Genomic DNA, 27,987 nt, shown 5'->3' on the forward strand with positions numbered 1-27,987 from the left:
AAAGAGTGTGTTCAACAGCTTGCCCAATGCACAGGGAAAGTGGAATCTTGCAGCAGCATGAATCATTTCGTCTATAATTCCAAAGAGGCTCAAACTGAACGACCTGTTTTCCTCTGTGAGCTGTCACTGCTGCTTTGAGATCCAGTGCTACAAGACCAGTTGTCACACTAGAAGAGCTGGAGAGAAGCGACTGGTTTCACTTTGGCTGGAGCTCAGCAGTGGTGGGCAGGCTGGTCTCCCAGTTCATCTCAAATTGATCTTGCTTTTTGGTCTTCAAGTTCAGAATTCACGTCTGTGTGGGGAGAAGTGCACACTGTAGCCCCACTTTGCATGAGAATCCCCACAACCGAACTGAGTTAGAAGAGGGTGGCAGAAGTAAGTTTCCTGTGTAGCTATTTATTTTATAGGAGGACTTTGCTCCAGGTTCTTAGAGTTTTCTCACTGCCTAAGGAATTACACGGTGTACTGCAGTATCTGAACTCTCACCCTGTAATTACGCTCTGTGGTTTCACCTCCTGCGTGCCCTGCACATGCTAAGCATTCCTCACCGCTGCCCTGGATGGCAGATAAGCCTGACTGCTACCTTCGTTCAGCATCTGGAGAAGGAAAGGCTAGGGAAAGCTAGGCTGGCTTGGGACCATACCGAATATGGAGTCAAAACAGGGATAAAAGTGCTCTGCCAGCCAGGCCAAATAGCCATCTCCTCTGGGCTCCTCCTGCTCTCCATCCAGTAGAGGATGCTTAAAAGAGAGAGCACAAGAGGTGGGGCAGACCAGGCTGACTCTTCTCCAGTATATCCCCTCAGTTTCTGCCTCTGCTGCGTGGCGTGCGGGCAGACATCACTGCCTGCTTTTGACGCTGCAGCTGTGTTGACGACTCAGCCTTCCCCTGGGTTGAAAGGGGAGAATGGACAAATTCCAGACAGGGCTCATGGGTCCATGTGACACTTAACATGGATCAAGGGGCAAAGAATCATTTAAGCGTCCCCTTATATTCCTGTTGGTTTTGCTCTGTCATGAGCTTTCAGTCTAGCAGTTTTCAGAGCTATATGCACAAAGATTTATGTCCATATACTTGTATCACGGTGGGACGGATTAATCACACGTTAACAGCTCTCCACTCCAAATGAATTATCATAAAAGACTGAAAGACAGACAAGTTGAGATAATTTGAAGAGCAAAAGGGCTAATTTCCCCATAGGGAATGTACTTGCAAAGTGTAATCTGAAGTTCTGAAGAACTTCCTTCTTCTTTGCTTGACAAGCCTAGCGAACGATGAGTGGCAAATGCCCCCACAGCAGTCCTTATCTGACAAACATGAACGTCTCGGAGTCTTCAGATTGGAACAGTTAGTAAAAATATTAAAAGAAAGCACTTTCCTGACTCTTGAAGAGCAGGGTTTTTTTGCAGAGGAAATGCGTACAGAGGGAGGGGAACTCAACCTGGGAGCTGGGCTCTGAGTCTCCTCCTGCCCTCACAGTCACCACTCCTGTCTGAGAACTGTATCAGCATTTTCCACCTCCCTGCCATACCAGCTGTGTGTAGGAAACACTGGTTTGCACAACTGCAGATCTCACTGCCCGCCAGCCGTGCTACCCTACTACGGGGGCTCTGCCTACAGCATGCAGTAGGTTCAGGACCTGTATTTATGCATGGGGCTGGGCAGCACTATGAATTTCTCCCCAGAGAACAACTTTCATCACTTCAGAAAAAGCCCAGAAGAGGATGCACTAATACAGGTACACAGCTAGTGCTATATTCTCTTTCCTACCCAAGGAGAATATCTGTCTAAAGATGAGCACACCAGTAGCAGTCCAACCGCTCAGAGCATGGCTGCTGGTATGGTTCGGGTAGTGTAACTTTGTGTGCAAACAAATCCCTGTTCTGTCTGAGGTTTTTCTTGCTGTGGGGGCATGAATGAGAACAGGATTCATGGGGAGAACAGTCATTTTGCACTTCTGCAAATGCTAATGTGTCCATACCCGTGGTTATTCCCAGTACTGCATATGGAAGATTTTATTTCCCAGCAAAGTTCACATATTATGCTGAAGGCCAGGAGCCCTTCTCTGGAAAAAAATAAATAAAAATGCCCACAACCCGTTGCAAGCCTCCTGTCAAAGGAAATGCTAACAACAAGTGCCATTCTTGCGCATGTCTCTGCAGAAAAGCAGTTTGAACTTTTCCTGCTCTAGTGAGGTAGACTCAGTCAGAGAAAGCAGCAAGAGAACAGATTGCTATGGGTAAGCAGGCCCACACCCAGCCTCGCTAGCAGCCATCAAGGAACAGTTGTGCTGCTCTTGTGAGCAAACCAGCTCTGAATAGCGCTTGCCAAGGCTTTCCTGACTCCATCCCTGGAGATGGCCCTGAAGCCTGCCTGATCACATCATCAGGGAGCGCTGCTCTCCAGGAACATTCCCTCGCCCTGGTGTGCATGAGCTCTTACTGCTCGCTCGCAGTGCCACCCTAATTCTTGCTCTTACTAATGCTGACATGCTGCTTAGTCATTTCCCCCCTCCCAGTTTGGCCATGTTTAGTCCTTTTTAACCTTTCTGTGTAGATCAATCCTTCCCAGTGCTATGAATAAATAAAAGCCTTCTGTTCCCATCAACAAAATGGTCTTTTAACAGTTGCAAGAACAACATCGCAATCGCTCGGAAAAAAACCAAAACAAAACCAGCTAATATTTGATGTATTTAAGAATTTCCACTCCAGCTATTTTCTACTTTTCAGAAATAAGTGCTTTGTTAAATAGAGAAAACAGTGAGAAAATTAATGGGGAGCACAAGCAGTGTCTGAGAGGGACCTGCTAACCCATCAGAAATGCTCACCACACACAAAGTAGCGGCGGGGATGAAAAAAGAAGCTGAACTTCAGTTAGAAACATCTAAGGAATATGAATAAGGCGCTAGAGCTGCAACCTTTCCCTTTGCTTTGATCTGATGTTACACATAACTCAAAAGTGGGAGATTCAACAGCTTCAAAGAGGGTCAAAGAGTCGGAGGTCTCCACATACTGGAACAGGTAGAGGTTTTATTCTGTCTGGAGAGAGAAGGAGGTTGGAGGAGCTGTCTTCAAGCAAATCTAGGGGCTAGGAACTGCTGCCAGGCTAGGGCTAAGTATTTCACCTTCCTCATCTTCACATAAGACAGCCACATTACCCGTAAGAAGCACCAGCAAGCCCAAGTGAAAAAGAGGGCCAGTGCCACTACTGTTAAAAAGTCTGAGACAGAAGTAAATACATTTTTGTGGTCCTTGCATCTTGGAAATGCTTTTGTAACTGCTATTAGTTGACATGTACTTTTGAAGGTGAAGTTGCGGTTGTTCTGGGCTCTAGCCATGTCATGCAACCATAGAGAATAAGATCTCAGCAAATGAGATGTTACAGGGAGAGAGATGAGGATAGCTGGAACATCATGTGCTTTACCAACTGAAAATGCTTGGTATGAGAAAACAAAGCCACATTCTCTAGCCTTTATCCTCATTTTCCTTGGCTCTCAGCTTTACAGATCCCTAAAAATACTGCATTATAGCTAAAGGAGCTGCAATCTGCCTGCGACTGACTGAAGAATTACAGTATCACTCCAGTTTGATAAATCTCCCATGGGTATTCCTTCTAAGAGGGCTTACCTAAATTGATTGCCAATAACCTAGTATGTTTGTCTGTCTCTTTTTTTCCTGTCGTCAGAATGTTGCCATAATAAAATAATAGTAATATAGAAAGGAAATTGAAAAAGTGAGATGTCATTTCAAAATACCTAAAGCTTGCAGAAATGGATAGCAAGGTCATCCCAACAGCCTTAACTCTGCCTTCATGAAGCTGCACGCCAAGTAAACCTAGAAACCATGGGAAACTGTTACCTGCCTATTAAAAACACCATATAAGAGACCACAGAAAACACCGCTGTAATACAAAGAAATACCATTTTCCTCTTTCATGGGATTGATATAAAACAAAGCAATTTAACAATATGAGATGTAAGGTAGGGTTAAGAGGTCTTCTGGAATTAAATTTTCACCACCGCCCATGGAAAATTTCTAATACATTATCTATGAGGTCCAGGGGTCTTGGGATTACTGTGAAACATCCAAAAGAGTAAATGCACGAATCCTGACATACTAAGAGAACTGGACCAGTCATACTTTATACGGGGCGATACTGAGATACAAACTTGGTTGAGTACTCCTACTCTGTGAAGTGCCAACCTTTTTGCTGAAGCCTTGTACAACAGGGAACAGTGGTGCAGAGCAGCCTTCAGCAAGATTTAGAGCCAGTGCATAAGCTCCTACAGACTCAGCAATATAAATGGAAATTATTTTTCCTTCTTTTGACTGAAGGATAGACACAATATAAATCAGTCTAGTCACGCATACTACAGCCCTAGTAACTTCCCAACTCATTTGGGAAATCATGCTAGCCATGCTGTGGAACTGCATTAATAATCTCACAGATAATGCGTCTATATTGGGAATTTTATCCATGAGAATACCAGAACCAGAATAAATGTCTAGGTCAGGAAATCTACACCAAGCTCATATGACTAAGAGACACGGTAAGAGATGGGGAACAGAAAGCAATTATTTTGCTAACACAATTGAATAATTAATATTACCCAAAGATATCCAAAGGACGGGACACAAAGGGGGAACACACTGGTGAAGTGATGTGGAATAGATAAAATGGTGGAGGAAATCTATAAACTTCCTAGTCTGATCTGAGCAAATTTGGCAACGGAGGTGTTTATGTTCAGCTCTTGCTGGCACCCAGCTCAGGCTCTAACCTGTATTCCATCAAACAAAGTTTGTCCTCACTGCTTACCGCTTAAGGTGCAAAGATTATTTTACAGAGCCTAAAATATGTTGTCTTTCTAACTCACAGTGAATCTAGGCTCAGTTAAATTACCTCCATGTGTAACACAACTGTGTTTCCATTGTTCTGCTTTCAGGTTCCTCTTTACCTTCTCCCCATGACTGATGAACTAAAACCAAACTGAAATTACAAACAAAACGTCCAGCTCAGAAGGAAGTATATTGAAATGAATGAATCAACACTTGGAAATATTGTTCCTGTATAGGGAGAAAGAGACTCGTGTGGTCAGCAACAATACTTCTGCATGTGTCAACTGTCTTTGTAAAGCCAGCCTTGAATATGGCTTATGACCAATTGTCCAGAAAAATCATGGGTTTTATTTATTTTCCTTGAGAGCTGTCCTTAGGACTAGGTATTGTCTTTTTCAGGGAAAACATAGGGATAATTTTTGCACATAAGTGCGGTGCTGTGATTGAAAGGGAGCCATGAATGCAAGTGCAAAGGGAAGCCTTGGCCACCTGGATTCGGTAAGGTTCTACCTTTCCTCTCACAGACTAAATGGTGCAATGTCTCACCTGCTCTAACTTCTACCGCATTCAGGGTCTTCAAGCTCAAATTAATCAGTCCTGTCTTTGAGGAGATCTAGGGGCAGGATTGAGTCTCGGCTTCAGCCAAGTAAATTGCAGTACACTTTCCACAGTATTGCAGTGTACTTTCTGATGTCAGGGGAGGATCTGCCAGAAGGAGATCAGATGTAGACTGAGATTCATCCCATTTCAACCTGTCAGCTCAGAATTTGGCCTTGCCTTTTGTCCACCACCATCACTAATCCTATTGATTCATTTTGCTAATATCTAGAGTGACTCTTGCAGGAAGGCAGCGATCTGCAATGATAAAAACAAAGCAGAGACTTCCAAGCAAGTCATGAAGTTACAAGAGTCGGGTGCGACAGGAGGCTACCAAAGAACCAGGATAGATGGTTCAAATTTGTTATCGGGATGTCCCTGTTCATGTGCTGCAGGAGATCTGGTGATACCCAGGATATCTACATCATGGAATGGAGCACAGAGCAGAGATCTTCAATCCAGAAGAGGCTGGGACAGTAACCCTGTGTGGCACAGCATTGCCCAGCCCTACTGGCTGAAGGCTGAACTGGTGTTGCTGTGTTATCACAGCCTTGCATGGACTCGTTGGAGCTGAGGTGTGTACAGCCAGCTCTGGTGTTTCTGCTGGACTGTGGAGATGTGTCCAAAGAGAGGTCTGTGATGTCTCCATGCCTGTCCATGTCCCAAGGGTGCAGCTGTCTGGTTGCATTGGTGTATGAAAGCTATGCTGTCATTTCAGCCTCCCGTCTGGGATCATTCAGGACAACGAGCATGGATCCAACAGAAATGGCTCCTAGTCCCACTTCCACTGTGGATAATAACTTCTCACCTCCAAAAGACAGGTGAAAGAGAAATAATCCCTTAGACAGAGGTTAAAATAGCACCAGCAGTAATATCAATGACAAGGCTGAGGAAAACTCACAGAACAGGGACAGCTTTTTTACAGATTCAATATGCAGATCTTTACAAAGCAACAGATGATCCCTTTCTTATTTATGCTGAAGTGTAAATATTTTATTAACTCGTCTCTCACTGCTGAGTAGCTTTAATAGCATTTGCTTCAGTAAGGTCCTGAGCTGCTGTAAATCAAGTACCGTTTTAGACTACTCACCATGGTCATGGGCAAAAACAAACAAGTTAAGTCCTGTCAGCCTCTGGGCCAAGTCATCATAGCGGCCGCAGTGTTCCCCAGCGCCATGAGCGATAAACACGAGGGCCCTAAATGGAGCATTAAGGTATAAATCATTAACTTGGCAATCAACCCACAAAGGCTTCAGAGCTGCAAGTAGAACAGCATATTCAGTTTAGCAACAGCATTTCAGACATCAGCAAATACAAGGCAAGTATGTAATGGCTGAGGCAGGTTTTAACAGAGGAGAACCAATTGCCATCGTGACCTGCCATCGACTTAGTCTTCACCTGGCATTGGTAGGACAGACTGCTGCTCATGGGACAGACACTGCTCCTTCCCATTTGTCTGCCACCATGATGTGCTGCATGCTGAAGATGCAGATGGGCATCAGCATCAATCCCTCAGCTGGATAACTACGTCCTGAGCTTGAGGCCTCTACCCCGCTCTTACAGTGGAAGCATTGCCATTGGTTTCTTTTGGGATTGGTATTTCTCCATGGTTTCAGATACAAATATTGTCCTTAAATGTATACCTTGCCACATTGTCTGATGCTACAGAGCACTCTTAAAGATGAAATTTCAGCTAAAGAATAGGTCTCAAGAAGAGACCAGAACTTTGGTTGGAGTTTGGAATTTTATCTTTTGACCACAATTCTGGTAATTTTACCATTCCAGCTTCTGCCCCCAAACGGTTGCTTCACTTTGGTGATTAAAGCGACTCTTACATAGCCACCGTACAACTACAGACAGGGATCATAAAAAAAACAGTCCAGTAGGCTCTTATTTTTGAAAGACACACAAATACTTACCTTTAAAGACTCCAGTTTTACCAGCGATGCTTTACCTTTACTGGAATGGCATCAAGTGAGAGTGACTGAAGTTGAATGAACCTTCCCAGTGTTTTTACTGGGCAAAGTTTGTATAGAATTAGCCTAGAACTGTAGCAGAAGTCGCAAGGAAATTACAGAAGTTTTGCTGAATTCGACAGGTGAATATTTGAAATCCAGCTTTAGCAACATAAACAACTTGTTTAAAAGTACCATCTGTCATTGCAACATCAGCAACCACAAAACAGTTTGAAGGCTAGAAGTTAGACATTTTCAGTACATTAACAGTGAAATATTAAATGAATTGACAACATAAAATAATGACAGCAGTTTACAGCTAGTGAATTCCTCAACTTTATTTTGATTGAGGTTTTGAATACATTTTTAGACAGTGTATTCACTGCAATAAGCTGCTTTGATCTTAATATATTTAAACTTAAAAAAGATTTTGGATGATGTAGAAACTCCCTCTCTAGCTCTTTGATTAGTGCCTGCTTCAAAGTATTTGCTCATGCTAGACAATTTGAAAGAGCATCCCTCGAAAACAGAAGGATTTTACAGAGCACACAGCAACCACAAAAGCAGCGATGCAAAGATGCTCTGGTATCTGTCTAATATTAATTAGCAAGGGTGAAGTTAGGTCATGTAGCATATTTAACTTGCTGTGCCTTACAAGTGTTCTTTAGTATCACTGAAGGTTTCATAACGATGACTGTGGAGCGATCATTTCTTCCTTTGTCATCTTCCCCAGTCAATAGATTTGTCAAGTTATCGATGCACTTGCCAGACTGATGTTCAGAGTGCAAGGTCTATTATGATAGCTCCAAATACTGAAGAAATGGAGAGACTGACCATTCCACAGCAGAGAATATTAACTTTCTGCAGCAGAAGTATCATGACTTTACGTGTCCCACCTCTCCCAGACAGAGCCAGCCCAGCAGAGACACTGCGGCCAGTGCTGGAACAGCAAGTCATTATTCTGTACATGCCCCTGAAAACTGGAGGCACCATCCAAATGCTTCTGCCTTCACCCACGCGTAATGATCTAGTATCTCAGCCCTGGCCCTGGGTCACCTAAAGAGACCACACATCACAGTCCCCAGGCCTGGGGCTGGCAGATCTGCCAGACATTCAGAAATGCAGCAGTGGGGCTGGGGGTGGAGCGGAGCCAGGCTGCTAACCCGCGTGCTCTGGGCTCTGCGGTACGGCAGGCAGTGGCACTGCGTGCGTGCACAGGGCTCCAGTGGAGGAGCTAAGGAAATGTGAGAGAAAATTCCTGCATACGCATCACCTTGACATCCAACAGACTCAGCCAGGCTAAGTCTCTCCGCTGCATACCTCCTATTACCTTGACAGCTTCTCTGCTCAGTGTCTTACTTAAGCCCTCGGTTACTCTTTAGAGGACCTACCTTTTTTTTCCTGCGGACTAGGCATAGAGATTAAGGTGCAACTTGGCTGACTGAACACAGCCCTTCATTTCTCAGAGAAACATTATTTGAATGTATGCACTGAAACGCATCAAGTGAATGAAACCTAATGGGAAGCTGGCAAAGAGATCTCTGCTAGGAAATTCTTGCTGTTATTTCATCCCCCTGACAGCAAAGCCCCAATTTTGCTTTCATTCACACTGATGCAGCACCACTGACAGCATCCTGCTAGATGCTCAGCCCCCTCATCTTCTGTGAAACCAGTGAGAAAAGAAAAAAACCTCGATGCTTCAGAGAGGCAAGGTGTTCCTGCAATCCTGCACAACTGCCAGGCGTTGCAGAACTGAGCCTTTGGACACCACCGGGAAGAGACCCGGGTTATTATTTGTCTGCAAAATACCGAACAAAATTCCTGAGATTCTGTGCCTTAACAGCCCTAATGGCAGTAGCTGTTGAGAAGACTTGAGATACTTTTGAAAGTTCTACCCTATCAATAGTCACAAACAAGGAGTAAAATTTCCAAATTGTTATGTCGAAACAGAAGTAGCTCATTTTGTTGTTCAATAAAAAGTGAGAGTGGCTTTACTGACTAAAAGCTAGGTCACTTCTACATAGCAATTTAGCTCCAGCTTTTGGGTCTAAGCATAGGGGCCATACATTAAACACAACAGCTTGAAAAATTGAAATTAGTATCATCTGAGCACGGATTCAAGGATTTGGCTCTTGCACCTCATGTCCTGTTTTCCATTACAAAACAAGTTTAGATTTGGCAAATAATACCTGAAGGCGGTGTAACAAATACATGGTGCAACATATTTTCACTAGCAAGCTGGCATGAAAACACAGTGAGTTATTAGATTGACTGACAGCCGTTCTTTACTGTATGTAAACATTTTTGCAGACACCCCTGCTCTCGAATCGCAGCCTGCTCTTTCCTACCGCAATGGCTGGAATAACAGATTATCAGCAACTGCTTTCAACAGAGTTGCTTAAAATTAATACAGAAACCCTTGCAGGCTTTAAGATTTTAAAAGGGGTAGGGCTGCAGTGCCTCTGCGCACAACCTCAATGGAAGTTTTATTTAAACAAGGTTTGAGTATTGGCCATGGATCAAAATGATCCCAGGGAGAAATTTCTTCACCTCCAGCTTTTGCAGTTGCACTGGTGAAATCCTTGGAAACGTGCACATCTCGGGTAGAGAACACTGTGCAGAGCCTGCAAAGCTTTCTGGTGGAGGCTTTCTGGTGGAGGCTGACCTGTGCCTGAACCCATGCTAACTCCGGTCTCTCTAACTGCAGGCTGGGAAACATGATGTATCTTTGGATGCTTCAGCTGGCTTTGGCTGGTGGAACTGTAATTGCTGAACGTCTCGAAATAGCATTGCTTTGGCGTCTGCTCAGGAAAGCACCTAATTGCACAACAGCACCGTTTCCCCACGCCCGGCAGGTGCGTCTCCACACAAAGCCATGGTGCGAGCTGACCATCAGTAAGCACCAACGTCCTTGCTCTCACCTAACTAGTGCAGCAACGATTGTGGCTATTAAAGGAAAGCAGTTTAGTGACTGCTGTTTGCAAAAGCAACAGACAGTTTTCACAGATCTCTGCCCTTCCCATAGCCTTCACCACCTCCTCCTCCCTCCCCACTGCTGGCTTCTGCCTCCTGATACTGCACAGCTTGGCAATCAGCTGCAGTTACTTATTACAACAAGAGGGCAGGACAATCTTTATCTTTACAGTTCAACTTCTTGTGTGGGGAGCAGCTTTGCAGGGCACAAATTCAGATCTAGGTGCAAGAGTAGAACCAGTTTTAGAGGTTCCCACCTTTATTGCTGGGCATGTGTTGCCGCCTCTACTGTGCCAGTACAACTGTTCAGAGATGCAATTCCCCAGTCACTTGCAGGAGAAGAATTGCAGGGAAAATAAACTGCAGCAGTGGGCTTACACAAATAAGCAAGAGCCCTCTTAAACCAGGGCTCTGTCATTTGAAGAAACATACCTTGACACAACACTCAGAAAGCTGCTGTGCTACGAAATCTGGTGGGCCAGAAACACAACTTGGGGCTTGGGTCCTGCTGGGCATAGGATCCATGTTCTTGCTTCATTTTCAACAAAAATCACATTGAAACTGAACTAGACAAGGAAAGTTGTGAGCAGGATGGTATGATTTTAACATCTTGTGTCCTCTGGGGACAGGGGCACTTCTGTGGGACCCCATGCATGCTCTTTTATTGCCAGAAAATAACCCAAAGCACTGGGACTAGACCAAAGAACTGAAGACAAGCGTCCTATGACTGCATATATGAAAAATGCCATCTTTTCCACCCCATTCAAAAGCATCTCTCTTCAGAACAATATTCAAGTACTTGCTTAACCTCAGGAAACTTTCTTCAACTCACGGAAGTCAGTAGGACTTGCAAAGTACAAGATAAAAGTTAAAAAAGGATTTATAAATGCTGTCCTGAATAAGGACTGATTTAATCACATGCAAAAGTGATTTCTTGAATCAAGCCCTTCCAACTTAAGCTAATACCATGTTATTCTATGTAAGGCAACTATGCTTTCATTTGGTATTATGTATGTGGTTACCAGAACCAGATCAACTCTAACAAAGAACATCTGTCTTGAGCGGTTTTGAATACTTGACATTAAATTCCTAAAGTAATCTTTAAAAACTGGGAGGAAAGCTCTGAGTTAGCTAGGCTGCCCAACAAATGACTGACTTACTGAAATTAAGTATCGCATTTTGTTGTGTTGTTTGAGCTCATTTATCAGTTCCTTCATAGCTGGCACCAGCCTGAGCCTTAGAACTACAGTGAACAATTAACCTTTATTTATCAAAACCATTTCACTGGTGGCATTTTGGGACAAGCAACTGGATAGTTGGTCACTAAATCTTTTGAACTTGTTAAGACTGTAATGCCATGTATGTATATTTTGCTCCCAAAGTACATTATAATGCAAAATCAATTAAAGGAATGCATTCTTGTCTTAGCTGGGTTAGCGGTCCTCACCGATTATGAAGATTAGTTATCTTTCACGTAGCAAGATTATGCATTAAGCAGCCTGTAACTTTGTCAAGCTTCAACTGTCATTCCAATTTTCTATCCTTGATATTTCGTTAAAGATTACCTTTTTTTTTTTTAAATTTCCAGCTAATCATGTCCAAGAACACATAATGAAGAGTGAATTGTTTTGTTCACTGTAACAGGCATCAGTGACCTTTTCTTTGGAGGACTCTTGAGCCTCTTGCTTTGGGTGTGAGACTTGAAGCTTGAAAGAGGGATGTCTCTGTAGCTGCTTTTTGAGTCAGCTTTTGCGCTTTTTTGGTTGTTTTTTTTTTTTTTTGAGGTGATTTATGTCCCCAGGCAGCCCTGACAAAACTTGGGCCATGGGCAGGGTTACAAATAGTTATGGCAATTTCTGTCATGTTGTGCATCCTCATGACCTATGCAGTTAGCCAAGAGTTCAGTCTGGTGACTCTGGTTAGTCAGGAAAATTTATGGTGGAGTCAGGTGTGTCCCTTCATGCTGTCCTTCCGTCTCTAGGAAACATGCAGAGTTACGTCCGTCTGAAGGTACAAGAGGCAATGACTTTGCTCCCAATTCCAAGCCGTGTTTCAAGGAGCTTTGCTTGCTCTCTTGCTCAGTTTTTTTGAGAAATACATTTTTAGCCTCTGCTCTACTGGCCCATATATGCTCAGCTTTGCCATGTAGGTCCATAAACTGAGTAGCCACCTCTTTTTTCAGCTATCATTGAAGTTGGACAATGTTATGTTAAATGAGCAGTTCTATGGCCACTTTTCCCAACTCAGGAGAAAAAGCAAATCAGAGTAGCAATAGCCTGGAGCTGTCTCTATCAACCTTCTCTCCATATCACAGACCATGTAGCATCAGCACGGATATCTCACAGAGCTCCAAATCTGGAGGAATTCACCTTTTCCAGATAGACTGAGGTAAGTAGCAGTTCAAGACCATAGCAGTTTAGCCTGTGAAAAACCTGTGACCACCAGAGAATCTGCCAAAGGACTGTGCACCATGCTCACACCACATAATTTCTGCTTGATTTTATAAGGCTTGTGGGGATTTAGAATTCTGCACATGTGTTTGATGTGGTTTAGTCTAGTCTAGTAGAATCAGTAGCTTCATTCCTGTCCAGATCCTAAACTGGCAATTAAAAAATAAACCCCTCCAGCAAACTCTGCTTCCTACTTTCTTCCCCCATTTACTCAGGCTTGGAAGTTCCCATTGAAGCCTGTCCAAAGGGGCTGCTGTTAGTTTGGGCAGCATCCTACTGCCTAACATGATAGAGACTTAGGGCTCAGTCTTAAAATCTGTGCTTGCTTCCGTGAGCAACTCTCTTGCAGCATGTCTGCAAGCCTGGTCTCATCATACATCTCAAAATCACAACCATCCCTCATCAGCACAGAGGTAGGAGGACATTTGAGAACTGCCGTAACCTCCAGGAGGAGTAAGATGGGTAGGTTATTCAACAATGCTAGAAAGTGTAGACACCATAAATCAATGGGGCAGAACTGGGTAGTACAGATATATTTCAAAACAAAAGGTTCAACAGGATCTAGCTAGAGCCAGCACAAAACAATGTGGAGAAACAGCTTATGCTGATTTATTGTAGCTCTTCGAAAAGCAAGCCCTCACCGAGAATAACTCATGCGTGGTCTAATATAGGGAAAAAGAGAGGAAGGAAACTTCAGGTGGGGGTGGAGGGAAGGAATTATTGGAACCTGGCAACTGCATAGCTCTAGACAAATCTCTGCAAAGTTAACATTTGAGACCAGCTGCATTTTGTTTCAAGGAAGCTTTGAAGTAGTATTTTAGGGGACACAAAGCTGAGATCAGAGGTGAAATGTGTGGTGTGTAGCTTAAAATTCATGGGCCGGATCTTCCCACCCCTTTCATGGATAAAACTGAAGAGAAGGGATTCTAGGGTTACACGGACTGCCTCGGGGAGACACCCCTCCACTTCGATAGCAGAGATGGGATTTGCCTCGGCAGAACTGACTGCCAGACCTGCTGCTCCGAATCTGCGAGGCAGGCAAGCACCCTGGAGACATGGGCAGCTCAGGGTTTGGAGCTGCACTTTCCTCTTGCTGCTGACCTTCTACAGAGCACAGGAATCCTTGAAAGAAGAATTACAGCTTCTGTTCCCAGAGAGGCAAGGTCCAGGCACTGCTCACACACACAGGATGGAGGAAGGGATGACATGGGGGGAGCCCAGGCAGAATTGCCCCTGGACTGGGCTGGGAGTAGGGCTGGAATTGGACATCCCGGTCCTGTACGTTGCTCTGCTTCAGCCCTTCTTCAGTACAAGGGCTACAAGAAAGACAAAATGGAGGTCATATCTCCCAAGGGGAGCTACAAGGATGAATGCACAAAACAGTTGGTGTCTTTCTAAGAAAACTGGGCAAGGCATTATTTAAATAGAAGGCATCAGCTGAAAAATTCAAGTTCATCTGAAAACACACCCAAAATTTTTAGATTAGCTTTAAGCTAAGATAAGCTTTAAGCTGGAGGAAGGATATTCAAAGAAACAAAAGAGTTTCTGGCACAGATTCCCTTGGAAATCAGGAAAAATAAGATACTCCATTTTAATTTTATTAAAAATTATATATTCACTTGGAAGTGAAGCCACTGCAGATGGAAGATGGCTGCAGGACCATGATTCTTGATGGAGAACCAACAAACAGGGAGTAAGAGCAAGAACAGTTTTCGCAGACCTCCCCCTCCTCTTCCACAGACCGGCACTGAACCTCTAATGATTTCCAAAGGGAGAAAAACTACCGTTGAGCCAGTCATGTAGCAGTTTCTTCTTGAAATCAAAATGCAGGCACTGCCTGGTGAGCCAAAGCCTTGGAAAAAGAAAGGGTTGTGTAATTAGACAGACCGTCCTTTCAAAGGATGAGAAAGCTGCAATTAAAGGGCCAGAAGCTTTCTTCTATTGCTTGAACTCAGCACTACTCACTAGTTCAGGACTAAACCTGTTCACTGAACAAAGAAGTGGTTTTTTTTTTTTTAATATAAAAGTATGTCTCTGTTTCAAAGTAGCTGTGCAAAAATGGTTCCTTCTTACTGAGTTCACTTGCAGTCTCAGCATATTCAGAGCACGGGTACCCGTTCCAGTGGGAAGTCACTACTTATTGCTGCTGTAAGTTCGCAGCTTGGCAAACCCAACTCAACCCTAAGAGACCAAGCAGGCTTGCTAGAAAGGAACAAGGTGTGCTGGATTAAGGGATCAGCTCAAGCTGCAGAAGAATGTTCCCTGCATGGCATCCTAGCCCCACTTTGACCATTTAATCTCACCTTTCTGCATAGCACAGAAGGTGGAATTAGACAGCAGCATCCCTGTATCAAGGTGAGGAGTTCTAGTTGAGCCTCTGTAGGTTTCAAATGAAGGAAATTACTTAGTAAAGCCATCCCTCTAGTTAGGTCCACACAAGTACTTGGTGACTTTTAAGTCCTTAGCAACATGCTTGCGTCCTCAGTTATTTTCAAGGGTTTGCTAAGTGCTTATAGTTTGAGACAAATCATAAAGTGGTGCAGAGGACACTACATCTAAAGGGTAAGCAGTGTTCCCTACAGCCCTCTAAGACAAGTCTGCAGACTTTTTCTGACTTCACTTTTTTTACAAGGTATTTTTTCATGCAGGAGCTGGACATCACATGGTCTGAACCTGGGCTCACCAAGGGTTCTTCATGGTCAGTCTTTCCACAAAATCAATGGTTCTTAAAAATGGGATTGTCCATGTTTTAGACTCTAGACATGGCTCTAATCACCTCCAGTCTCGAGCTGTTATTTCAGGGAGTGGATGGTACAGACAACTCCTGACAAACAATGTTGAAAAAGTTATTAAAGGAAGAATTCAGCTCATCACCCTAGCACCTGTGCGGGGAAGAAGCTGAAATGTGCACGCCTGGCACAAGGGGGTCAGAGCATTTCCAAGCCATTCCTTGTAATAAAAACTGCACAACTGAAGTACTTTGATCAGGCATTTTGGGCTTACGTGGGCAAATCTTCACTAGCTTGGAAGAGAGCTGTGTATAAGTAAGGAGCAAGAAAGGGGATGTCACTTTACCTGTTCTGTGAACTCGAGATAGTATGATATTATTACTTTTTAATAAAGCACTGACTGTGCAATTCCCGGTTGTATGGCAATGGTTTAAAGCAAAACATAAAACTTCAATTCCCTGAAATACTTAGACCTGATATTATGGTTTGTAACCAGGCAATTCCACCCATAATGTGGAACTCTTGATTGCTCCCTGCACTGAGTCAATTGCCCGTCCTCACTTTTACCTTTCTGACCCAATTTTGCCTGCTGTCCTCTGTGTTGGCAGAGAACTTAATTGGTTATCTTTAACAAACTGATGAACTTATAAAAAGTTCAGATGTCACAGATAACAGAGTCTCCAAATAGCCAAGTTTTTTCTGCATGATTTTCCAAAAGCCAGAGTGGAATTATCCCATAAACTTAGAGATGGAAACTCAAGGATTGATTTCTTAATCATAAAGCACTTCCGTGTATTGTAACATACTTTGAGATTAAGCACATTAATTTCCAATGAATAAGCCTATCTCGGCACATCCCAGAGCTGCACTTCAGCCCTGCCCAGCTATGAGAGGAATCTCTGCAGCGAGAGGCTTTACAGGCTCTGTCAAAATCAATATCAGCAGCTATTCCCTTGGGAAATCAGTAATGTCACAGGCAAAGCATTTGCCAAGGCTTTGAGCATGTTCCAATTAATTTACTATTCCACGTTTGCTGCAGACCTGAGGTAGGAAAGTTGAATGTAAGCAGTTAAACATAAGATGTGGGAATCCTGCTACGACAGTGATCACTGCGACATGGGCTTGAAAGGCTGAAATGTTTATTCACGTTTTGAACCAACGCAAATCTGAATAGCAGCTGAGGTGCAATGGTTTACCTACAGATGATTTAATAGTTAAAAAATGGATAGAGACTTCTGCCTGTGGTTGCCAAATCCAGGTCTGTGTTATTTCTTGGTCACACTGAGCTAATCTGGCTTTCCAAAGACTTTAACTATGGCAGGCTTGCTTCCTAAAATGTTCTTGTGTTTCTAGCACCAAGGCAGCTTCACCTATGGCAGAGGGGGCTGCCAGACTAATGTAAATAAGGAACTGTTGGCCACGGGTTTTAAACACTGTCTTGATTTGCTCTCAGAAAGGGCTGGATGTAAAAGCTTTAAACTCCAAAAGGTGAATGGGGAGCTCGCCAACTTGGGGTGCAACTGCTAAAACAAGGGTAAGTGGTAACAAGAAAATAAGAGTATTCAGTTAGATAAATCCTTGGCTGCAATCACTTTAGGTACAGGCAAAGAAAGCTAAAGGCATGTGGGATGCCTTTTCTGCAGAAAAGCTTAAAATAGAAAAGGAAATCAATACTCATTTACAGTATCTGGCAGTCACCGAACCAAAACATACATGTACACCTACAGCAGGGCAGAAATAACAACATTTATTTAAACCACAAGCTGTTATTCTGCTGCAGGAACGCTGTGTTTTATGTGGAGCGCTTCGCCGGCAACCAAGAAGTACCACATATTTCTGGCCATTTTTGAAAAGCCTCAGCAGTATCAAGAGCAATACTTTCAATACCACAATTCTTAACCCTGCCACTGCCAGGCCGGCTCCGACGCCTCCGGCTACCGGCAGAGAAAGAGTCTGAGCTGATGTGTGAGCTAGCAGCAGGGAAGATGTTTTGTCTCTCCTCCCGAGTTCCTCTCCTGCCAACTTACAAGCCACCATTTGTTGGATCACATGTGAGGGGTGCATCTGTCAGAGCCTGCAACAGGAACGGGAATGGGAAGAGCTTCATTGGCTGTATTGCTACAGTGCAACACCGGGGCTGCTCACGGCATCGGAGACACGGAGGTCTCAGATGAGGGTTGAACCATCGCACGTGCTGCGTGGGGCATGGGGAGGAGGAGGGACCTCAGTTCTGTTGCTGTGAGATGGGGACGGGGCTCAGGAGCACTGAAGCCCCCATGCCCGTGCCTTGCGTGGTGCCCGAGAGCCGGCATGGGCGTATGGAGCAGGAGAGGGGTTTGCTCACTGCCTGCAGAGCTACGGGGGGGGTTGAAAAATGTCTGAAAATGTTCTGGCCTTAGCAAAATGTAAACAAGCCTTGATGCTACATTTAGCTGTGCTGAGGGATCTGACCATCCCTCCTAAAGCAACAGGAAAATACGCACAGCAGGAAGCAAACCTTTGATGGTCAGAACCCTTCAATGATGCTTCAAAAGAGAAATGTGTACCTATGTGCAAGCAAGACACTATGTTTCCACCAACTATGTAAAACTAGGGGCTTTAGGGGAAGAAGCAGTGTTTAACAAACCAACATTCCCCAAATGCTGATAGTGAAATTAAACATAAACAAAGTGAATCGGCTGATTGATTTTTTTTTTCCATTCCCCAGCTCCAAGAAATGTGACCAGTAAATAAACAGCATAAATAATAACAACAGCTGGCTTTTGTACAACACGCCTCATTCACAAAAACGAAAATAAGTTACAAAGGGTGCTTGTTGTAGAGTCACATAAGGCAGAGGATGAACGGGACCTCACGGGGTCCTCTGATCCATTACCCTGTCCCAAGCAAGGATCAACCCTTCCTCCCACTGCCACCTATGCTGAAGCACAAGAGGTAAAAAGCCTTGCCCATGGCAAGACAGCACCACGGAGGCAAGGATGGACACACAGCATGAGGCAAAACCTGACTGTACAGCAACCGACTGGTGTTTAACAGCAAGGATCAGAATATCCCCATGGGTTCCCTGAGCTCCAGCCCTGTGCTTCATGCATGGGGCCACAGTGAACCTGGAAGGAAAAAGGCAATTTTTAAAAAGCTTTCTGTCCTAATGAACTTGTGGGCAGCTAATAATGTCCGAGGGATCATCTGTACATTTTCAGGACAACCTGGGTTGAGACGCCTGGTACTCCTTGCTAAAGTCGTTTGCGGAGGGCCAGAGGATGACTGGATGCTGATCACTTGAATATCCTTTTAATAAAATGAGATTGTGGATGCTGCTCAGAATACAGTTTTTAATACTCCAAATATTGTAGACTAGCTCTCACACAAAATTGAAAAAATGAAGAAAAAGTTTAACCATTAAGTCAGCTAGATGTTATCTCTACAGCAATTTAATTACTTGCTGCTTCCTCATCACTCCTTAAGCCTTTAGCCCAACAAATTAAGCCACTGCAGATTTCTGGAATTTGACAGTTGAATGTGAAACCTCACTGAAATAGTTTTGAAAAATAAAAGTAAAAAATATGTTGAAAAATTATAAAAATAAGCTCATCTTGCCAGCTGGTGAACTAGCTAACCTGCTGACACCTACAGCAAATTAAACCAACTTTCTGTTCTAAAAAAAGGCCAAAGATTTAAGTTTTATTCCCTCACTCTGCAAGCTTCCAGTTTGATCAAGGAAAAAAGGAAGCATATAGAGCGAGCCCTTTCTATCATAGGTCAGATAGATGGCTGAAAAAGATCAGTAATCTTTCTTGCCTACCAAATCTATAGTAGTTTGTACATTTTCTCCTTACCCATTTATATACAATACCAGAGCAAACGATTACTACGCTATTACCACTGAATGTTTGGCTTTAGCCCAGTTGTCAATATTTTGTTTCCTTTTTTTTTTTCCTCACTTTCTCTTTTCTTTCTGCTAACGGCTTGCTGCTGAGAGAATTTACTTGTAGCTGAACAGCAGAGAACAACTAATGCATCACTTAGTAGATTTTTTTTTTTAAATCTCTCTTCAAGCATCAAGCACTCTTCAACCACCAAAACCTCAAGGAATAATTTACTTGCTCTAGCAACATTAATCTAGGACCCAATCTATATCACTTGCCTGGATGATTACACCCAATTTTAGATGAGGAAAAAGAGCACTGAGAAATTAAGGGTCCAGTTTGGTAAAACACTGGTCTCTGTGTCACTGCCTAATGACTGCCTTGACCATGTGTTTTGCCTGTTCTCTGCTCCTCACTGACTTGTTTATTCTGTTTTCTGACACTAAATTTTCTAGGTCTAGCAAGCTGCCTTTGCCATCACTTAGTAAGGGAGGATTCAGAGGCTCCCATCATCAAGTGAGCACCTGCCGAGCAGAAATGAAGATAGCTCCTGTCTGGAGAGCAAGCATCTGTCATGCAGAAGGGGAGTCTCTTTCCTTCCAGTGGAAGTACTCATGAAGTTTGGTGTTACTCGAGGTCTTGGGACATTGCAAATGGCTACATGGCTGCTACTGCAAAAATAATGAATCCCTTTGGTCATGAACGTACTGCATCTGTCTAGGAGAACTAAACACATCCCCAGGTAGAGCATGCTCCAGGACCCATCCCCTCTCCTGCTCCGGCTGTTTGTGGACAGCCCATAGGGGTGTTCTTGGAGACAGGCAAGTCAGAACGGAGTGCTCTGGCCACCAGGACTGCACCCACTGGCCACTCCCTGCCTGTCCCCAAGGCAACACCTTGGTACCACTGTCTGGACAGCGAGTCTGGTCAGCTTTGAGACACTTTCCTGACACCACCACCCAGTAACTGCTCCAGGTCTGGATGCTTTAGAAGATGTTTGTGGTCAGGACTGGCCCCAGGTCGGTATTTGGGATTGTTGTACCAGTATTTCTTTCCCAGTTAACCTAAGATTTTTCTGGCCTTCAGGAAGAAACCCTAGGAGAGATATAGTTTTAATGATGTCAGAAAATGTTACCCTAGTGCTGCTAATTTCCTTCCTATCGGATAATAAGCCATACAGTGTCAGAATGTCTGTGCTGGTAGAGTCAGGGGCATGTAGGAGTATAGTTAAGGACATAACTGGGGTGTGATGAGGTAAGGGACCTGCCTAAGCATATCACAAGGAATCTCATGCAATAGTATCTCCTTGGATACTTCGGAGAATCAGTCATTTGCTATCAGGGTTGTGTCACATCTCTTGGATAAGGGACAATAGAAACACCGATGGCTGCCATTCAAGTGGAAGCACATTAGGCCAATGGCACGCCTGGACCTAGGGAAGGCAGCTCAGCCAAATGTGTCTGCAGGGACAGCTCTTAGAACAACGCAGTTTCCCCAGAAGAACAAAGAGATCAGATGTTCACCCTGGCTCTGAAAAGCACAAAGCCACAGCAGCTTGAAGGGAACTTGCAAGGAAACATGGGCCAACTCCTCTGGAACAGGCATCTAGAAAAAAATACCCTCTTCCAGCCAGTACAATTCTACCAGCCAACTCTTGTTGTAGATGTATTCATGGTGATCTAAAAGAGCTGCTGTGTGTTCCCAAGGGATGTTCAAGAGTGCTGAAGAAATTGAGGCAAGGAACTGTGTGCAGATGGTTTTATTATTTTGTCTAAAGCTGTGCATGTCTTGTGCTAGTGAAGGAAAGTGCTCTTGCACCTGGAACCCTGCTAAAGTTGCTGATTTGTCTGCTTCACCTATTGCGTTGCTGTCAACAAACAACTGGTTTAGAGTTTGATGAGCTGAAGAAAACTTATGCACCAGAGTCTGAGAGGAGAGCCAGCACAGTGTCTGCTCAGGATAAAGAGACCTGGAGGAACAGGCAGGGCTCTAACTGCTGAGTGACCAGCTAGGGGATCCATCAGGGTCATGGGACAAAGCCAGTTCTGATCATCACACTTGTTCCATTAAAAGGAAAAAAACTATTTGCATGAGAGAGTTTTGCTTAGACTTCAGTCTCTGGCAGAATCATGAGCAGAAATTGAGTTTTACAACATAACCTCAAGACCATTTTTCTTCTTTCCTCCTATTTCTACCTCTGATAGTCACCGTGTTGGACAGCAGCATTTCCAAGAGTTCATCAGGTGGCACACTGAGAACCAACGCTGATGTTGCTTCCTTTGCTGCTGTCTCAGGACCAGGATGAAGTTTTACTGCTTTGACATTCATAATAGGGCACTCCTAAAGTCACCTCATTCCCACACACCAATGTCACAAATTTGCACACCGGTGCTCCAAAGCCAATCCTAACAGTGCAATGAGCAAAAGGGACAGTTTAATTACAGTTGTTATTCCCTTTGTTATTTGCCTTTTTCCTTGGGTTCCGTGGAATGAAAAGCAGATTTGCTGCTGTTGAATGTTCCTGTGGGGACTGAAAAAATTATCCTACTAAAAAAGCCTGTTGGAAATACCTACAGCAAGAACCAAAGCTGCTCTCCTGCCTGTCAGAGTCCCTCTTGTGTGAAGCTGGTTTGCTAATTTGTCCATCCTCTGGAAATGGAGAAGAAATCATAAAAGCATACCCCCATTGACAGTGAATAAGACAGTCACATGGAGCAAAGAGAACACAGGCATTAAAGGAACGCATACATGGCTGATGAATAGGAAGGAGGTTTTAGAAACTCAGGCAATAGCAATACAGCAAGCAAAGCCTGTAACGTTGATTCGACGATGATAATTGTTATTTCCCCTTTGCACTGCGTCCAATGTGATCAGACACACCGAGGGAGCTGGATTCATCCTACGACAGACTGTACTGGCATAAGTCGCTTTGCACTGTACAAATCTGGCCCTTGTGCGTTAGTTTGAAGTCGACCTCATTAGTACAAACAAACGTGTTCTTCAAGACTGACACTGAATTAGAATTCCTTTAAGTCTTTCTAGAGGCTAACACTACACAGTATAATTAAAGGCATTATAATTAGTGACTTGATTCCCTTTACTTTGACTTCACTTTGGTTTATTTATTTATTTATTCATTTTGGAAGGGTCTGAAAGTCAAATTCAACTTTGTCATCTGCTCATGCTGGGAGCTGTGCTGTTCTTCTGGAAATGCCATGGAAATGCTGGTAATGAGGTGCCAAAATCAGCAAGCAATATTCACAATTTAAGGGCCAGTTCAAATATAAAGGCAGTTTGTATTTCTGCACCACAGGCACTCCCGGAAAGTCCTCAGGGAAGAAAGAAATATATTTTCTCCTTATTGGCTTGGCCTTTCATTGCTAACAAGTCAGAAGGAATGACAGGCATTTTTCAAAGAGTGAAACAAATTTTAAAAGTAAATAGAAAAGCAGGTGCTTTTTGTTTGTTTAATTTTGTATTTTTAATCACACTTGTCAGGTGTAGAACTGAAAGAACTCCTGCAAAGACAGTGTTTACTCAGACAATTGTAACTCTGTTCGCTTAAACCATGGTCACGATGACTAAGGTTGAGCCAAGCCATTTCGGTGTACATTAACAATCGACCAGGAACACATCTGTGACCCACACATGGCTCAGCTTCAGGCAGCCTTCTCGGGCAGACCACTTCAGTTGCTGGCAATCATCTAAGTGCACCTAGAGACCGCTACATGGAGAGAGACACAAGCAGCATGCTAACTAGCCAGATAATGATTTCTGTTTGATAGATGAGGAAGCTCAGATGAGAGGATGTCAGGAATCCACATTCTCAAAAGCATCCTCTAACTACAAGTGTCTCAAGCTTCAAGCGTCCAACCCAGAGCGGCTGATCTACAGGGAGAGAGTTGAGCATCACTTTCTCTATCTGAAGTCAATGGTGGCTGCAGGCTATCAGCACCTTTGAAAAAACTACTCTGGGCCAATAAATCTCACAGAGTTTATTTGAGGTCAAGCAGAGGGGCCGAAAGGGCCCCAGAACAAACTGTTTGTGCTTATCTAGGCAGTGACAGGAAGAGATGAAGCATCCACAAAAGGCTACAGGGATACAGAACGGAGAGGAAAAGGTCATCTCTGAACTTCTCCAGGCCCTTTAGGGGCCTCAAAGGAAATGTCTTGACTTCTCCTCCCAACTTTCCTTCCCCTTCCTCATCCCACCTCTATTCTTAGCAGCTTTGTCTGAGAGCTGGGAACAGAGCATGGTTTCTTAATTCCTCACCTCCTGTTACCTCATATTTTGACTCAGACTGCTCAGGGTGGTGGCAGAGGTTTCTAACCTTGCATGGAGCCATTGTTTTTGTTTACACAAAGACTGTGTTCCCATTAAGTGGGATTTCCTCAGCTACTGGGACATGCTATAGGTATGAGATCAATCTGGTTTGATACCAACGATTTACTTCCTCCAAACAACATTACATGGCCCTGGAAATGCCCTGCCTTGCCCAGATCTTCAGCTTTGCACTTCACTAGTGAGCACTCAGTGCCAAAGGGTTACCTGTTTTCACGCTCCACAGATCCCGCTGTTGGCTCGACACATGAAAAAGACACCAGAACACACTGCTTTTTCTTCCCTGCTGCATTCAAGGAGACCACTTAATTACACCTTAAGGTGAAACTGGCTCAACAAGTTGGGCAGCTTGCGGGGCTGCTGGCTGGGTGAGTCCCAACCTGCATTGCTGCCAGCAGACAGCAATAGAAGAAGACACCCAGGCCCCAGCTCCGCTGTTGGGAGTGACCCCCCACCCGGGGCGAAGTGGAAAACACTGTCGCCCTCCTTCCTTAGTCCCATTGCTACCTACTCTCTCTACCCCATCTAATCATTATGACATCTGAGTGCCTTTGTGTGTCAGCTTCCTATGAAGTAATCACCTAAATCCCCCTTCGAAACAAAGCGGACCCTGCTGAGGAACTCACAATAGGTGCCTTTCACTCGCAGGACAACCTTGGCCTCGGTGGCGCTCATAACAAAGCTTCCATATGTGCACCAGTATGGGCTGATCAGTCAGATCAACACCACACAGGATCAGAGCCTGGATATTTGTGAGCACGAAGCAAAAGAGCCTTACAAAATTTCCCCATCTTCCTGACAAATCATTTAAAAAACAAAAATGCTACGGCATATTAGTCTGCCACAGCCTTTATCCACCTTTGCAGGTCCTTTTGGGGAGGTAAAAGTAAAGCACCAGCTCCGAGGGGCGACGGCTGTCGGTCGGCCCCACTCCCAGAGACTGCCTAGCCATTGTCCGCTCTTCAACCCCAGGCTAGGGCTACTTTTTAATTTTTCCTTTGGCAGATATCCTGTTTTTTCCCCTCCCTGGGGGAGGGATCAAGGATGATAAGTTCTATTCTAACAGAAGACAAGGCAATGATAACCTTTGGGCATCTGCAGTAAAGAGGTATTTCTATAGCCCTAGCTGGGATTAGATGCATAATGGATCAATGAAAGATCCCACCATTTGACGGTTAGAGCGTCATTCATTAGCGTTAAGATTTGAACCTGAATCAACAATTGAGTTAGAAGATTGAAAGAATCGCCTTCAGTATTTCAAATCGAATAAATTGTAACAGGCCTGTAAAAGTCCCCTGAGGTGTCTCTCTTTCTCTCCCTATACATATATATATATAGATCACTTTTGCTGAACATTTAAAATTAGATGAAAGTTGCTGAGCCTCTAAATATGAAGCAGAAAAATCTGAGCTACTTATGAGAAGTGAGAGAGAGAAAAAAAATATGTATTTTTGGTTTGCCTATCAAAGCACTTCAAGAGCATTCTTGACTGTAGGATCCAGGCACTAACTTGTTATTCACTCACTCACCATCTCTCTCATCCATAACAATGCAAAAAGAGCTAATAATAAACAGTACGCCCCCTCCTTATACACAAACACGCAAATGCAAACACACACACGCACGCACCTAGGAACCACTTGTAAATGAGCAACACTGATCCCATCCACTTTTGTTGTCACAAAACTAGGGCAAGCTCGCTCTCAATTAACTGCTTGGTGCACAGAGCCCTACAAAAATTAACTACCCAGAGGACTTAGACACCAAGTTTTAACCCTCAGCTCTTTATCGTCCTTTCATTTCTGGATCAAAGGCCCATCCACTCACTACTAATTTGCTAAGAAATTAAACATGAAAAAAGAAAGCAATTCCACAACTGGGCAAAGAACGTTGTGGGCAGTTAATGGCTAATTAGCATTATAATGCAGGACAGCCTGGTTTCACAGTAGAAGCTTGTTTTGATAGCATTTTTTTTTCCATAGAGAAAATCTTCAGGTTGGCGCAAAGACTACGTAAAGCATCAGTGCCAAAAACTTTCCTCCTCGTTTCTGAAAGGCAGTGAGCAGAAATAACTATAAAATGCTCTGTGGACCAGGTGATCTTAAACCAAGACCCATGTCCTACAGCCCAACCAGTGCAATGGAGCTACAGTGGGGTGGCTGCACTGTCCTCCCCCCTGGGGACAGTGTACTTTGGTGCTTGCCCACCTCCCAGCTCTATGTTATTCCCATTGCCCCTTAGGTTGGCAGGCACAAACCCCAAGGCCAGCTAACTTGGACCCATATCCATCTCTCAGGGCAGCTGCAGGCTGATTTGGACACAGGATGATGTCTAACCTGTTGGGTGGTCAAGGAAAAAGTTTAACTCCCAACAACAGTTTGAACAACTTTTTCCTGTGACGGTTTTCCAGCTGTATAAAATCAACATAGCTTTCCTGTTGGCTTGTGGGAAAAGAAAACAATAAAACAATACCCAGATTTTTATGAAGTAGCTTCTTATGTAACTAGTGGTAGCATAAATACATAATTTAAATTCAAAATACTAGTTTATGCTACTAGTGGTAGCATGAACCAGCAGATACCGGGAAGTAGAAGAAAGATCAAAACTGTGGGAGGAACAGACATAGCTTCCTATAGCAGAGCGTAATCGGCACACAGTCAGCATAGAAAGCTGTTACAGTAAAGGGATTATTTGAGTTATGACAAAAACATTAGAGAAATTTCTCTGTCTGGTTCCTTGTCCATGTTTATTACTGCGGTCACTTTTGAAATGGCAGTTGCCAGTGAAAGAGCTCCCTAAATCATTTACTAACTATAAATGATTTAAAAAAACCCCAAACAGCAGTCAAAAAGCAATGGAGTCAAACCGTATTCTGCCTGTTGCCCTGAGAATTTGGCTACTACTTTCGCAACTGAAGTCAGATGCTGATGTTGCGTTTGTTGACACTGAGAAAATCAGAAAGAGCAGACATCCCGAAGCCTGTAGCCCATCCCTCCCTGGCCACCTGTGCTATTAGTTTGAAGATAGTTGTTTATGGCTGACAGACATCAGCCACCTGCATGTGCCACTCGGTAGCACACTGACCGGCCAACCGAGCCAGCTGGGTATGAAATGACAGAAACTCCATGTTTTACATCTGTAAGGCCGACGTGAGCGAGTAAAGGTTTGGAGAATACAGACTTTACAGTAGGAGCACTCTCAGAGGAAAGAAATCTCAGTGGCTCTGTAACGCTCCATGCATGCAGCCTTGTAACGCCAGTCATGCTATAAATAACTACTACACAAATAGAGTCTTATTTACTGATAGTAAAAGAGGACATTTACTTGAAAGTGCTCACCTGGGAGTTGCTGCTGGCTTCCAATACCTGCAGAAGAGATACTGCCCATCGGCATTGACGATATGGGGCAGGTCCTTGTATGGGATGTTTTGAGGACTCCGCTTTGGCGAACTTTCCTCTGGCATTCTGGAAGAATGACCTGCAAGGCGTTGGAAGAAACAAGACATACTTTAAAACAGGTGAAGGCAAGATAGAGGCTGGAGGGTTTGCTAGCCACAGACATTCAAGAAAGTCAGTCAGTAAGGCAAGCACCACTGATGGAAGTCTCCCTCCAAAACCCCAGCCAAAGAGCCCCCCAAATCTTTGCTGCTTTAAAACAGAAATGTAGCATTTTGTGTTCAGAAAAGGCTCACATTTTGGGGGAGGGCATTGGGGGGGTGGGGGGGAGGAAAGGAGGGAAGAGCAATCCACCATCGCTACTTCATTACAGCTTTCTCTCCCCCACTTCTCCCATCTGTGTTTATTTTGCATCATTTTGTGAAACGGATCCTAAAAAGAATATTTTAGCTGCAATCAAGTGTAGATTGTGCAGCAAGCGCTACAGATACGAAAAGACAGCTGCATAAAAGATTTATCTCTGCCTTAACATCTCCGAAGACCCACGGAGGGTACGCAGCAGAGGTATCTGCCACCGTGTCACCATTAGGATCTTTTCTGACACCTCGAACGGTGGCGGCGGTGGGGAATGAAAACATTTCCAGGAGAATTTGCCACCAACCTGTTTTCATCCTGTGCAAGGGTTTGCATTCTAGTGAGGAGCCGGCATCGCAAGTCAAATGCAAGCAGATAAGGCTTTTTGCATCTCGCTGCTAAGGCAAGCACCACTGATGGAAGTCTCCCTCCAAAACCCCAGCCAAAGAGCCCCCCAAATCTTTGCTGCTGTAAAACATAAATGTAGCATT

At 44.0% G+C, this 27,987-nt stretch overlaps 1 protein-coding gene across 1 annotated transcript in view; it reads right to left on the reverse strand.

Moving 5' to 3' along the window:
• The window catches only part of MGLL (monoglyceride lipase), a 63,645-nt gene extending 35,752 nt beyond the window's left edge, over nucleotides 1-27,893 (reverse strand). The window contains 3 exon segments of the mRNA XM_009639311.2: nucleotides 6,523-6,629; nucleotides 27,086-27,224; nucleotides 27,804-27,893. Of these exon segments, the coding sequence (XP_009637606.2) occupies nucleotides 6,523-6,629; nucleotides 27,086-27,224; nucleotides 27,804-27,813 (256 nt within the window). The 5' untranslated portion in view covers nucleotides 27,814-27,893.
• Nucleotides 27,894-27,987: the final 94 nt, after the last annotated feature.

This window comes from Egretta garzetta, unplaced genomic scaffold, assembly GCF_000687185.1.
Source record: "Egretta garzetta isolate BGI_Z169 unplaced genomic scaffold, ASM68718v1 scaffold215, whole genome shotgun sequence".
Lineage (NCBI taxonomy): Eukaryota > Metazoa > Chordata > Aves > Pelecaniformes > Ardeidae > Egretta > Egretta garzetta.